Source organism: Rhamphochromis sp. 'chilingali', assembly GCF_963969265.1.
Source record: "Rhamphochromis sp. 'chilingali' genome assembly, chromosome: 1".
Lineage (NCBI taxonomy): Eukaryota > Metazoa > Chordata > Actinopteri > Cichliformes > Cichlidae > Rhamphochromis > Rhamphochromis sp. 'chilingali'.
The window spans coordinates 21,303,555-21,318,771 of NC_137929.1; the positions used below are offsets into that span (position 1 = coordinate 21,303,555).

The following is a 15,217-nucleotide window of genomic DNA, read 5'->3' on the forward strand; positions in this document are numbered from 1 at the left end:
GCAATTTTTTCATAGTTAGATGCCTGGCTGACAACTGTATAAAACAAAAAGTACACACAATATTCGAAGCACATAGTGCACACTGTGGGAATTTACGACTGTGCGTGAATCCCCCCCTGATATTGGTATGATCCGAGCTCAGGCACTAAGCGACTGAGCGAGGGGGCGGGGCAGCTGCTACCCGTCAGTGCGCTGTTGGAGAGACGGAGCTAGCCATACTAAGGAGAGCTTAAGTTTGACCAGGTACCAACGCAAATCATTCGTACCGTACAAATAATGTAAATATGAGGGTGCATCACGAAAGATTGATATCAAACTGATCACTTGACCAATATTACGTTACTTGCTCTTCAAGTGAATCAACAAATGGCGAAATAAAAAGCCGAACAAATGCTATTTTTTTTTTAGAGATTCTTAGCTTACGTGTGTTTATTTCATATTTTCAGTTCTTACCCTCCCCGACTAAATCGGTTTCAGTTATGTACTGAAATATAAGAATGGACATTAGAGGGTTCTTTCAAAGAAAAACTCAGGTAAATGTTATTTTATATATTATGCTTTGTATGTTGTTCAGTATATTTCTATGCAAAACAAGAGGAATTTCAGTACACAGCAGGATATTCACATTTGTAACCAGATATTTACACTTTAGGGAGAAAACATAAAACATTTTTACTGCACAACATCAATTTAGAGTAAACTTTTGTTTTAGATAAATATTGAAATATCTTTTGAATTAGTTAAATGTCACAATAAAGAGAGACAGAGCTTTCTGTTTTTTATCACTTTCATCAAATTTAGGAGTACATGTACACTAAGTTTATTGTTAATTAATAAGAAAACTCCAGACGATTCCATTCTGAGCTGAAGAAGCTTCTGATAGGTTAGTAGAGTCCATGTGAGTAAACAGGTGGCACAGCTGTGGATGCATATAAGGCAAAACACAGAGCCTGTTTCTGTGACATGGGAAAATCAAGAGATGTCAACCAAAACACCAGGAAAAGAACTGTGGAGCTCCATAAGTGTGGCTCAGTTTGAATACAATTTGGTGCCATTTGCAATTAAGAAATACAGACGATTTCTCTCTTTACTCTTAAAGTTAACAAATATGTTTTTTATATTTATCAATCTAAAAAAATAAACATTTAGTCTTATTTGATGTTACAATTAAAAAGTGTTTGTGTTTTTATCTGAAGAGTTTGTAAATATCTGTATATTTGATGATTGTCAGCACAAAGAGGGAGAGAGGAACAGAGAGGGAGATGGAGAATGAGGACAGAACAGAGATGAACAAGAGCAGGTGAGACACACATGTTAGTCAAATGGTTGTTTACCAAAAGTATCACCGTATCATAGGTACTCATGTATCTCATACCTAGTGTTTCTTTTTAGGTTTGTTATTTTTCAAATTCTATATTTATTAAGTTATGCAGGCTTGTTTGCACAACAAGGCTAAATAATTATATAAACCTTTCTCAATCTAAATATTGTACTTTGGTAAAATTAAAAAATAAATGTAGTGCAGGTCTATGATGATTTTTAGTGCTACTATCATCTAGTTCTGATTCTGGTTCTGTCTTGGTTAAGTCCCAAGTAGTCCTGATTTTGAACTGTTGTAGTCCTGTTTTAATTCTGGATCAGTTCTTGGTCTGGTTGAATTGGGGTTTAGTCCTCGTGTCTTGATACAGCCCTGATTTTGTTCTGCCTTGCTGCTTAATTAAAAAACTAGTTTAAGGTGTTCTGCACATGTGATATATATTTTTCCCTATATGAAGTCATTCTTTTTTGAACAAAACTCAAAACAGAGCCAATTAATCTTTCAGTCATTTCTACCCCCCCCCCCCAAAGAAAAAAAAAAAAAATCCCACATGCATACTATCCTTTTGGGCTAAGCCCCGGGTGTTTCAAATGTCTGGCTCCGCCTCTGGTCCTAATCACAACTAACCTTCCACTGTGACGTTATCCACAGACAGCTGTAGGTTCTTGCCTCTCCGCACCACCTTCACCATGTGCCACTCGTTATCGTTCAGCTTCTGCCCCGCGAACAGCGTCTCGGGTCCTTTGCCTGTTGTAGGGGGAGTTAAAATCACAAAACAGCACAGCAGAGATGATGTGTGCGCCTACCAACCCCCACCCCAAACACCTTCCTTCCACCTCCACCTCCCAGCCACCCCCCCCAGCACACACACACACACACACACACACACACACACACACACACAGGTCACACACTGTAGGTGACAGGGTTGGTAGAGAAAACCTGCATGTTTGCAAAACACATTCGTGCTATTGATTTTCTCACTATGCTAGGCATGAAAGGAACTGAATATCTAGCCCGACACATGCTGAGTTGCAGACATTATATGAAGGCATGTCCTGCTTTCACAAAGCATCTCGATGTGCTGCATAAGTGGAGGAGACCAGGTGGTTTAACTGCTCACTCCTAAAACCTCCCTCCACCACTCTCCTCCTTAATTCTCTCTTTCCATTTCTCTACTCCCAATTCTCATCGCCTCAGCTCTACCACTAAAGGATACACAGTTTTGTGGAATGGCATATGGTTTTGCTAAGATGCGCTATAGAGAAATATTTACATAAGAATGTTTTCAAAGTGGGGAGAAGGCTATTTATAAGCTGCCAATGACAGAGCTTGATTTCCTCAACATAAGAAAAAACTGCTGGCGTGAGGTACCGGCAGCAGAAAAACAGTGTGGGTTTTTATTCTGTTATGAATGCAGCAATGATCTGCTGATTTTATTCTTCGCTAAAAGTTAAGGTAGGAGCACGTTGTGTGGAAGAGCAGTGCCAAATTTTGTGGACTGAATACAGATGAATAAGCGTAAAGGCTATGGCCAAAAAAAAGTAAAATCCTTATATCACATGGATTCAGACTCTAAATGAAGGTCTAGCTGTAGTGGGACTGGGGTGATCATTATAATCAATGATCGGAGAGAAGGAAGAGAGTTTTTGTCAACAACAATATAATGATGGGAAACTTTCACCTCAGTGGCAGTAGGACACACTGAAATAGTAGAAAGCCAAAAGACACCAGTCTCATCCATTCTTTTAGGCGGCTCTGAAGTAGACTGAGGGCCATTGAGGCAGATCAATAGAGACACGATGACATCAAAAGATTGTGGCTTTCTTACACCATTAGCACTGATGATTTGCTTATTTTGAGTCTAATATTTGCTGCCCCACACCAATTCCAGGGTCACTGCCTCGCTTCTGACTAGTTAGCCGGCTGGAGCTGGAGTGTGCAGCTGCTCGAGTGGATGATGTAGTACAGCCTGGTGAAATATGATGGTCCCTTTCCCAGTTCTGTGTGAAATTATTTAGTCTAGAGGAAAAAAAGGAATGTACCATCAATTGATGGCCCCACTTGGCAAGAACACACACTGCCCACTGGAGAACCGTTTTCCCATTTACCCCTGTCCCTTTTTCATTATATTGTTTTTTCATTATTTTTTTTCCTTTGGCTACATAAAATGTGAAAGAAACACTTTGATCCCTCATATGTGAAAGGAAGAGGCTGCTATATAGATGCAAAGAAAGCAAGTGTGGAGGAAAGTTGCAAGCAGAGAAATTAAAGCTGATACAAAGATATGCAGGAGTGCAGAGATAAAATGTGAAAATGGATGACAGCGAAGAAAGAAAAAAAAGAGCCCTACAAAAACCTAAGAAAAAAAAAAGTGCAACAGAGCTGCAGTAGAGCTGGCTGGCTGATGTAAGAGTGTAAAAGTTAGAAAAGTACAACAAAAATGAATGGGAACAGCTACACTTTCAGAATGGAGTCCATGTAATATTTATTTTCCCTGGCTTCTACAGGCCACAGGAGAGCCAGGTCCACCGCTACCCACACAGCAAGAGTCATTTGGCTATAATACCTCTAACAATGGGGGGGAAAATGTATGCTCCTCTGGCCGGGCTAGCCAAGCAACAAAAAGTTCTGGGCAGAAGGTGGTGAAAGTGCAGCCAGGGACCTGTTAGGCTGTATGGTCAAAGTTGGAAACACTGAAGGGAAAGCACAGATAAGGTGGGGATGCAAGTCCACTGTCAAAGGTTAAAGACGAGTTTTGCTGACTTTTGTTGATTTTAAAATAAAAAGGCTTTCAGTTAAAGTAGTTTAATACCTATGTGGGTAAGACGGGTTAAGTCTGTAACCGGTGATTATCTGATTTTATGCTACAAACATCATGAATCCCCAAAATGAAGAGCACTGTGACCAGAGCTGTTAGCCTTGCTGAGAAGTTGGAGACGTATAGATTGTTGTATGTAGCTCTAAAGGCTCACTGCTGCTCCCCCTCCTTGTCCCACTACCCTGTTCAATTTTTCAAACTTATTCAATGTTAAAAACAACAACGTGTTTTTAAAAAAACAATTACGGTAAGTGTCAAGTTCAATGACATTTTTTGACTGCTTTTTAATAAAATGTCAACTTGTGTTTTCTTCTTAACGTATTACTCCTTTTAGTGTAAAGCTACAGCACTGGGGAATGCTTAAAATGTCACCATCACCAGGTTTAATTACAGTAAATATCTAGATATGTAAATGTTACCTCATTAGGTGCCAGTGAATTAACATTTCATTTCAGTTTTCACTAAAACTTGAAAGAATTTAATGTCCTGATCCTAAACCCATCACTGGAGAACACTGACTGCCTCAAACCGATTGTGATGAAGTTGGTGGTGATATTGCTTGCAGTTAAATTAAGTAAAGCCTTACTTCACTGCCCAGGTAACAAGGCAAACAGCAACACTAAGGACTTGCAGTATGGGGTTAAATGAGCCACTAAGCTGGTAATGTAGCCACTCTCTGAGAGAAGTACTCCTTGGTGAAAAAACAAGGAGGGGAAGAGGGCTCATTAATGAAGAAGCTGACAATTATTAAAATGAAATGAATTCTCATTCTGCCACTTGTGCGTTCTTACTCTGTCTTGATCAGCGGGGCAAAGGGCTGTGATCATATAAACAGAAGCTCCTTGTGCCTCTATCTCTCCCATTCCTTTGTTCCATCCTGCCACTTTTCTTTACAGCTTCTAAATGCATCACAGAGGCACTGAAAAGAGTAAAAATAACTACGATTGTGGACTACTTTCATTGACTGTGTCAGCTCACCATTAGTGAGAGGTGTGATGCTTGTGGGCTGTTGCGTAATTACCAGCAGCCATCCATCATTGGTTGCTGTTTTCTCTCTGTAAACAACCTTGATTAATGCAATCGGATCAATGCAACACAGGTCCTCAGCCAATGGCTGCAGGTTGTTGCCATCAGCCTCTATACAGGCTGTGAGACTGCTGGTGCAACAGTAAGTACTTGAGCACAGTTGTTTAATTATTTTGTCTAAACTCTGATCACGGCAACTTATGAGAGAATAGCTTATAATCACTCAGCGAGCAATGCTGACAACACGACAATCAAGAAATAAAACATGAAAAATGTTTGTTTTCTCTTACTTTGCAAAATAGTAGAGGTCCAAATATCTCTTAGACCACTGATAATATGTGTAGCTAGAAGAAGAATCTGACAGTTTGAATATCTCGCCCTGCCTAATGACTTTTCTTATCCCTGTTCATATTTGTCACAGACACCACGACTCCAAGCCCCTTTATTAAACATAGTATGTTTCACTTAGATTCTTTTGCATTTTGCACAATGTCAGAGTTTTGTGTGGTCCTGTTAACATCTAGCTGTCACATAGAATTAGCTCCAAATAATAATGGCTATATATAGTATACCAAGCAAGCTTTCTGGCATGATTATTAAGTCAACCAGTGCACCAAAGTCTGGCCAGAGGGAGCAAAGCCAGTCTGAGATTTGCTGGGCAAATGTGCTTGCCAAAATGACAACGCCACAGCACACCATCACAGGGCTACAGGCAGTAAGTTTGCTGCTGGTGTAACAGTGGACGACTATGAAAGCAGCAATGAGTCATGCAGTCGTACAGAGAAGCGTACAGAGAAGCGTACAGAGAAGCGTACAGAGGCCGTTTATCGGGGTTGCTCGAGCATATGCAGTTAGTGTGTTGAGATTGCAGGGGTCAGGCGCAACTGCAGGGTGCGTCTGCGAGTTAAAGGGTCAAATTTGTCTAGGGGCAACTGACTGTGATGGTGTGTCTGATCTAACAAGACAGCTTATACCCCGATCTACTCAGATTAAATAAAATAAATAAATAAATAAAATGCCACAGGATTCACATCAAATGTAGCAAAACATTTATGTTCCAGTATCAGTGTAGCACTGAAAAGTCCCCAATCGGCTATCACATAAAAAAATTAATGTAAATGCAATGCGTGTATTATAGGATAATGTTGTTCCCTGATGACACCGCTTTTTTTTTTATCTCATCACTCAACCAACCATCCAGGCCAACCTGAGCTACTATCTTGGTTGAGCTCCAAAGACTAAATCTCCAGGAATCATATCATTTTATGATGCTTGGCAGAATGTGCTGTCTTTAACTATGGGATACAGAGGCGAATACCAGCCTAAGCTCTGTGATTTTAATTCCCTGGAAGAAAGCACAACCCTGACTAGCTACTGCTCTGGACTTTCGAGGTCATGAGCTTCTGCAAAGCCATGCACAAATTTATGCATTCACATAAACGCACACACTTGCAAGCACTCGTGGGAAAAAGGTAAATCTAACAGCGGACTACAGTCTAATTAAAATAAGCTCAAGAAAGAACCCCACTGCCATTTGTTTCATTCTTGGCTCAGCAGCCCCACTCTGAGGGGGAAAAACAGGAAAATGCTGATTCTGTGTCACTGAACCGACGAAGCCGGAGCAAGGGAGACTCAGAGGGGCTTGTGCAGTCGGGAGCGAATGGAAAATGAGAAGATCGTGGATACCAAATGACTGAAATTGATTTTTCATGCAAAGTGGTATAGAAAACAGAGCCAGAGAAACCAGTGCTGACCAGGGGGAATTGTAATGCTTGGCTTCTTCACGAATTCATATGGTAAAGAGGGGCATTGAAAAATCTGCTTAGCAAGACAGACAGGTGCTGTAATCATATATGTGTGTGTGTGTAAGTGTAAGACTTGTTTATGTTCATGATTAGCATTTCACTAACAGGTGATAGACCTCAGGCAACCCCCCTTTGTGCACCCATCTGGTAAAGCACATTGTGCGCTCAGCACACTCCAGTGTTCACACTCCTTCCCACACACAAGTATGCAAAGAACTGTGAAAGGGAATATAGAGTTTTAAGGTAGGTAAAAAGGATATACATCCTCCTCTTTTAAAATGAACTAAGGGCCATTATTAAGCAGGAGTAGCTACCTATGTTTGCTGCCCCATACCAATCTAAGAGATCTAGGAGAAAATAAACAATTCCTCTCAAATTAAATGAAAATTTCTCTAAATGTTAAAAACAAAAAAAAAAAGCCAAATAGTGATAGCAAGCAATGATAACATAGTAAATTTGATAATTAAGTGATAATTCAACAAATAACAGTCCCTGAACAAAGTTGACTTTTTCAAAAAATTTCAGGAATAAGAAAATATGAATTGGAGGTGAAAATACAAAGCTGGTATGAATACGACTCAGATTTTGCCCGCCAACAGAGCAACAGAGAAGATTTATGAGGACTAGTTAAAGGCTGACAGCCTATAGCTATTTTATACACAGGGGAACTTTACAGAGCTTTGAAATTTTAAAAAGAAATTACAACTTGGAGACCGAGGATTTTTTTTAAAGATATGTATAAATGAGGCACTAGGCAAATAAAATTATCAGGGAAGGGTTGGGCAAAGCGGATGATATATTAAATGTCTTCCTATCAATACATAAACAAGAAAGCAAGCATAAAACAATATCAAAGCTTTACAGGGGCCTCCAAGAGTCCTCAAAAGCAAATATCAAACTTATTAAAAATAAATGGGAGCGAGAAGGTGAAACAAGTAAAACAGAAAGGATGAAAAAAGTTTAAATCACAAAAGAAAAGCACCCTTATAGCTATGGGTAAAAAAAAAAAGGGTTTTAGTTATTGATGTACAGAAAAAGCACCAACCCTTCAAAGATACTAGTGCAGGCCTTTCATCTTTGGGTAAGTGTGGGTAAGCTTTGGGATTGTACCCACACTTATCACACATGGAGCTCAAGTGGGTGTGCCCACACAAGGCCCACAGCAGTTTTGCCCTTTGGGTTCCCTGCGTGGATTTTTATATGCAAGTCTACTTTGAGTAGACCACAGAATACCCATGTGGGAAACACAGCAGTTTTGCCCTTTTAGGACCCTAAGAGGGAATTCTGTGGTTAACCCACTGTGGGTTGCCCATAGTACATGTAGATGGGGCTCCATTGGCCTCTTTGTGAATTAGCCCAGGCGGGCCAGAAGCACTTTTACCCTGAAAGGCCCCCCATCACATTTTTCTTTGGCCAAAATGGGTTTGCCAATAAAAACCCATGCTGGGATTCCAAAGGGCAAAACTGCTGCCCGCCCTGTGTAGGAACACCTACATGGGCCCTGCGTGGGATAACTGAGTTTGCCAGGCCCACACAGCTTACTGATAACCTATCTACTGTGTTCCTGCACAAGCATGTTTGTAACTGTGACTACTGAAGAAAATGAAACTATAGAACATTTTTTTAATACACTGACAGAAATACAAGGCTGAGAGAAGATGATTGATTGAAAACCTGAAGGAAATAAAAAGTGAAACTGGATCTTGTTCATAAACTGCAAAAGAACTCAAGAAGCAAAAGACATATTCCATTTTGTATGATCGACTATCTTGGTTGAAAGGATTTGAGTTTTCCTTTGTGTGTATTTGAGGGCAAGTGACTCTATAGTGAAGTGGCTCACATGTTCGACTATCGTCAAGCAATTGTCAGGAATGAAGGGTTTAAAAATCTGCCAAGTCACCTATCTGGTTACTTTGACTTGATGAAGTTACTTTTCTTTTCCAATTAATGTTCTGATGTACACTACATCCAACTGGTGGCAGTAATGTAACATGTTGCACATGTGTGCCCTGAACAATAGGGGTAGGGGAGTCCACACCAAGTATATAGGTATACTGTGGGTATGCTGCTACTCTCTGCTTAGTGTGGGGAGCCCATACTAAGGGCTGTCCCACTGGGATCCATGTGGACCCAAAGTGCAGGCCACAGATGTGCCCTACATATCATGCTGGTACTGGGGCCTGTGGGTCTGCCTACAGTGCCTGAACACACACTGTTTGCAGGTAGGAACAAATTGCTGATGGATTATCTGTAGCCAAATAAACAAACAGAAACTGTTCTGGGGTTTTTTTGTTGTTGTTTTTTGGAATAGTATTTAAATGCATAACTATACAAAGACCAATTTAATTCAGACCTGCTATTTTGTTTTAGTCTCTTATACAAAAACATGAACATCGCTGTAACACTACAGCTGTTAAACCAAACTGGACTAAAATAGAGCACGAGTACAAAAAAGTTATCACTGAAAACTAATTAATTAATTTTAATTACACCGAGAGCTTATTAAATAAACAATAAACAAAAACCAGATGAAGCCCAGTGTTGCTCTTGTAATCACCACCTATTGATCAGCAATGCTTTCCAATTTATTAAGAATAATAAAAAAGAAAAAGGCAAAGCAGACAATATAAAAGTGCAATATAAACCAAAAATGCTTTTAGAAATATTTGGTTTAGCCAGTGCAGGAATAGCAATCAATCAGTATACTTGATCAGTTTCACCTTGTGATGTCTCATTCTCTATATAGAGCCATGTGTACAGGTTTGTTGCTAGTGTTAAAAGATTGATTTTCGTGCACCAAAGTAGTTACAGCTGTAACAATGAGAAGCTGGTGGGTGTTTCTTAGGTGTACCGTAGGCAGTGAACTGAGACTACATGGTCTTCTTCCTTCCTACATTTGTGGGAGGTGCGTGTATGAGTGTTTGTGAGTGAGAGAGAGGGAGTGAGCAGAAGCGGGTGAGAGCTTACGCTTCCGTTCAACCTTGCAGAGGAGAGCGGTACATGCTGTGCACAATAGCTACATCTCCCACACACAAACATGTTGTCCTGTTTTCATACTGTACAACAACAGTATTCTAACTGGATGATTGGGATCTCTGTGTGTAAGCTTGGGTGGATAACCGTTAAAGAGAATGAAAGAAAGTAAGACCAACCCATTTTCAAAGAAGTACTGTTAAAATTTTAATTCAGGCCTTGGGTTATGGCGTTGGCGGTGGTGAGGGGAACGAAGGCAATGAGAGGGCAGAATATGTGTGTGGACAGAAGATGATGACCGGGATGCTGTGTCAGCATTGCTCTTTTTCTGGCCAAGAATGTGGCACAGGAGCGCCGCGGGATAATTTGATGACACGTTTGTGTGTTTGAAAGTGACCTAAGCGAGGAGGAGGCGATATGTACGCGAATGTTCGTGTCTATCCACCTGTACTTTATATCACAATTATCTGGAAAACATATTGAGCTTTGAGGACTTATTTGTTAGATTTACATATTTTTTATGATGGTTTGAGTGTGCCAATGTGTGCGGTGCATTAGAGTGTTTCGCAGTTTAGTGCCAACCCCGTGTCCCCTCTCTCCTTTGCCATCTGTGCTCCTGGCATGGCTCCTTACTGTCGGTAATGAAGAGGAACCACCCCCACTACCATCTCCACTCTCCTCCACCCACCCACCCCTCTCTCTCACTCTTTTGCTTACTTGTCTGGCTCTCTAACAAACCTTTTCCTTTAACTGTGTTGTCTTTCCCCCAAAATGACTTTACTACCTAGAAATCTCCATACACTCCTAAACTCCCGAACTCGCTGCTTTTGAAACATCCCCCTGAACTGCAGCTCCCCTGAATCTGCTTGACTTGATATTGATTCTTCTTTAAACAGAGCCTCTCAGCATGGTGCCTCTTAAGTTCAAACATTTGAAAGCCTACTTCCCACTCAAATGAACAAATCCTATAAATACTGCACATCTGTGTTCTAAAACCCACACTCACAGCCTAACATTATATATACTTGCACACAAATAAATGTAATCACACGTGAACCATACGCATATATCACATACGATAATATGAAATGCTAATGTAATTGGTCTTATATTAGCTATCCCCCAAATCAGTACTGAAGCCAAATTCAGTTTTAACAGCAAATGTCAAAGTTGTTTTATGTCAGCAAAGCTACAATTAGCATTTAGAGTCCTGTTAAAAACTAAATACAACCCGTGTTTCAGTAGCTTCTCGTACTACCTGCAGCAGCAATAATTCGAAGTGATAATTTTCTGCATCTAAGTTTCTTTCTTTCATTGTAGAGAAATCCTGACTCACCATTCTTAACAATGTTGCTTCAGTTCATTGAGGTTTGTGGGCATTCATTCATGCACAGCTCTCTTAAGAGTCCTCCACAGCTTTTCAGCTGGGTTAGGGTCTGAACTTTGGGGAAACTGGAACCCTTTTATTCTATTCTTTTAAACCCAAATCATCACCCCTCCACCAATGTGTTTGACAGTTGTAATGAGGTGTCTGTGCTGTTACTCTGTATTTGCTTTTCACCGGACATGCTGCTACGCATTACGACCAAATGTCTGCACTTTGGCCTCGTCTATTCAAAGAACAGAAGTTCAGAAGTCTCGTGGTTTGTGGTTTGTTGAGGCGCAATGTTAAGATGGAAAATGAGGCCTGTAGAGTTCGAGATGTAGCTCTGTTTATTGGAAGGATTTCTGCTTCTTTGGAGATCCTCACACTTGGTGATGATCAGTTAGTCAAGTGCAATTAATCAGCAGCACCTGGTTCCTATTTAACTTCTGAATTCTTAGTAAGCAGTGTGTACTTTTTCACACAGGACGCTATGAAAGCATTTTCCCATGATTGTATTTGACACATTGTTGCTAAAGTTTCCATCCAACTCTGAACGGAACACTTGGAACTCACATACAGTATCCTGTGATTATTGAAAAGATGTGTATTTAAACTTGTCTTTAACAAATCATTTTTTTTGTGACTGACCCTGAAACATAACCAAGTTACAGTATTTTTAAGTATTATTCTGCAGAATGAACTGACATTAGGAAAACAACACAACAACTTCAACTGTAAGTGAACTATTGTGTAACTGGTTTATCCACTGTCTCTGCTATTCTACTCTCTACTTAAAACCAACACTCCCTGGTTCTCCATCACTCCCTTGTTTCTCTGAGAAGCATTTTGGGGGGAGTAGTTCAGGAGGTCTTGGACGCCATGCATTTCCAAACCACAGGTTCAGTGCACTTTTCCTCATGTTTCCCTCTAATGAGCCCTCCCTTGTGCCAGCATAGCCTGGAGCAGATGGGATGGTTCAGCATGGCATCACCAGCCGACACAGTGGCATGTCAAACAGGCGGTCATGGGCCTGAGCATGCCAAGCACAGTCATACTCTATCGCCATATGGGAATAATGTGCACTGAGATCATGCTGGATAGGCTGACAGAGTGCGATACATGGCCTGAGTCGCCTGCAAATCAGAACAAATGCCTATGGATGCTTAAGCATATATGTATAAGTCTCAAGGCACAAACAAATGACTGTTGACCAGGCTGAGGTCAAGGCTTCAAACACGCTCAGAGTACTGCTGTAGACACTCATCTGTTCACACATGCAAAATGCTCTCTACCCCTGCAGACACGTGCTGTGCACTCACAAATTTGCAAACAGACACACAATCCAGTCCATTCATCAAATGGCAATAAAAGACAGACACACAATTCTATACAACGCTCACCAGCCCTGGCAGTTGCTCCCATTCACACACCAATAGAGGCACACACACCCCCTCCCCTCGGTCCTCTGCAGACTGTGATGATGGCTTGTGTTTGGGAGGTTAATGGCTGTTTGCTCCCCACAACCTTCACACTTGATTACTCAAGTCGACTGCTGTCTGGACTGCGGGGGACACCACAGCCCTTCCTGCCACCACTCTCATAAGTATGCCTTGTTCATTAGAAATGTTAATGAAGTTTGAGGACACAGTGTGCAAAGTGATGGGAAATGATCCTCAGTGTTATTAGACCACAGCATTAGAAATGATTTAGCAGTGCCTTAAAAAACATAAAATAAAGGAAGAAAAGTACATCTTGAAAGATGGAGGAGCAGAACAAAAGTGTTCTGCATTATGCAGGTCACATTTTTATCTATTGCATTTTTAAAAATTCAGTGTGGGCTTTGCAGTGCACTGCATGATGACCGTCTGATTTCCATTTGAAAGTAAGGAAATGTGCTGTATGGATAATTTGTGAAATTACTATAAAGTGTGGGAAATTACACACCCACTGAAGTAGTGCAGTTTTTAGAAAAAGTGCCACAACTTCAAACGCTGCATAAAAGATCTGTTCCCCAAAGTAGTTAACTTGGCAGTATTAAAGCAAACAGACCTTTTAGTCTTTACTTAGAGAGACTCCAGTGTTGGCACTCGACCCAAAGTGTTCCAAGTGCAGGTAAGAGGCAAATTCACTACAAAAAAAACATAAAATTTATATATATATGGTCATTGCTTTGTTGAAAGCTAAAGTCTTGAACCTATTAGTAATCTGCTAAAACTAACATTGCTCTTTATTAGTGGCTTGCAGAAATGATATTGTTCTGCAAACTGAATACTTCTGATTACAGGTTTCTGTAGCTCGCTTGGTCTGAAAAATATCCAGTTTGTTAAAAAATAATTTGACGAGCTGACTTCTGAAGTTGAACAGGTGTGCTTGTTTAATTGAAATGAAGAGCGGGCTTGTGGGAAACACATTTTACACTGCTGTTGGTGTAAGATGATTAAAGAGTACATTTGCACACCAAATATATACAGGAGAAATACTAACATAGTCACAGAATTGTAATGAGCAAATATCCAAATAGATAATTTAAGTAATCATATATCTGTCAATAAAACAAGGCACGAGGCAGGTAAAACACTTGGAAATAGCCTTGCAGAGCAAAGATTTGAGTACATAGTTCATGATGTGCTATTTTTTTATGCACTGCTTGTTTATCTTGCAGTACTGAACACACCAGTCTATGTTCTATTAATTACAGCCACGGGCACATGATTTAAATTATGTCCTGTTTAAATTATCTGTGGATTTGGTTAAAATATATACAATGCATACATAATCATGTAAACCGAACGACTGCAGGCCACAGACATGGGTGATAACTAATTTTGAAAAATCTATTATTTTGCTTTCACAACATCATGCGACCTTAAAAATAGAAGCACAGAAGAAAAGTAAAATAATTATGCAAATCCGCAGGAAAAAGATAATTCGTGAAATTTCATTTTGCCACTCAGCGTATGATGAGGCCATAAACAACTGAATTATTGTTCAGTGGTTTTAAAATGCTTTCAGTGACATTACATACTTGTTTTTTGCAACAGAATGCAGCACTACTAGATTTGAATCACAAAATCTGCTCCCTGCTATCCACAAATGTCTCATATATGTGGTGCAAATTGAATTTACAGAGGTAAAGACTATGCAAATGACGCCTTATTCGGAAACCCAGGGGTGCCATTTTATGATTCATGACTGGTAACTGTGTTAACTACCTTCATTGACTTTCAGATGCAGAAGTGTCTTGTTTAAAAATGAGCTATGCGATGTCTAAATTGGAAGGAGTATTTTGGCTGAGCCACAATATTATATAGATTATACATGTGAGTTTGGATAGACAGCCTTATATCCTTCTGCTCTGCAGGCATTGGTGAAGCACCATTTACTAAATGGCTATTATGTACATATAGCAAATGTGGGAATGGAAGCTGAAACAATGTTTCTACTCTGGTGGGATGTGGTGTGCAGGAGGGCCAAGGGTTCTTCAACTGGGGCAAGTGATCCATTTGGACATGATATTGTTTCTGTAAGAGGAAAGGCTCGTAGCAGAAATAGTTACATAAGACTCCAGAAGTTCATATTGTTTCTATGGCAAGAGACAGGGGTTTTATTTTGCTCTTCAGTGTTATCAGGATAAGACCTCTTTTGACGATAATGCCATTTGGCTCCTATCTTAAGATATCATATTTTGTGACTCACAGGAGCGCAGGCCTATCGCTGCAGATCTAATGAAAAGCTGGGTGTATTTTTGTGCATGCGTGTGTGCATTTGTGTCTGCATGCATGCCATCTAAATGGCAGCCATCTGCTAACAGCAAAGATGGCTGTGATGGAAAGATATAAGCAGAAAACAGAGATAAAAATACAAGGAGACATCTATATCGTGATCCTCCTCTTCATCTCCCCCCCCAC

General features: G+C 40.3%; 1 protein-coding gene and 1 long non-coding RNA gene across 2 annotated transcripts in view; one reads left to right on the forward strand and one right to left on the reverse strand.

Moving 5' to 3' along the window:
* Positions 1-15,217, reverse strand: part of nrxn2b (neurexin 2b) — a 660,624-nt gene that overhangs the window by 327,809 nt on the left and 317,598 nt on the right. Inside the window, exon 11 of the mRNA XM_080898453.1 lies at positions 1,946-2,065. Coding sequence (XP_080754579.1) covers positions 1,946-2,065 — 120 coding nt within the window. The remainder of the gene's footprint in view (positions 1-1,945; positions 2,066-15,217) is intronic.
* On the forward strand, positions 209-1,825 carry LOC308407075. Its single transcript, XR_013973625.1, has 3 exons — positions 209-243; positions 447-533; positions 1,232-1,825. It is a non-coding gene; the product is annotated as an uncharacterized lncRNA (long non-coding RNA).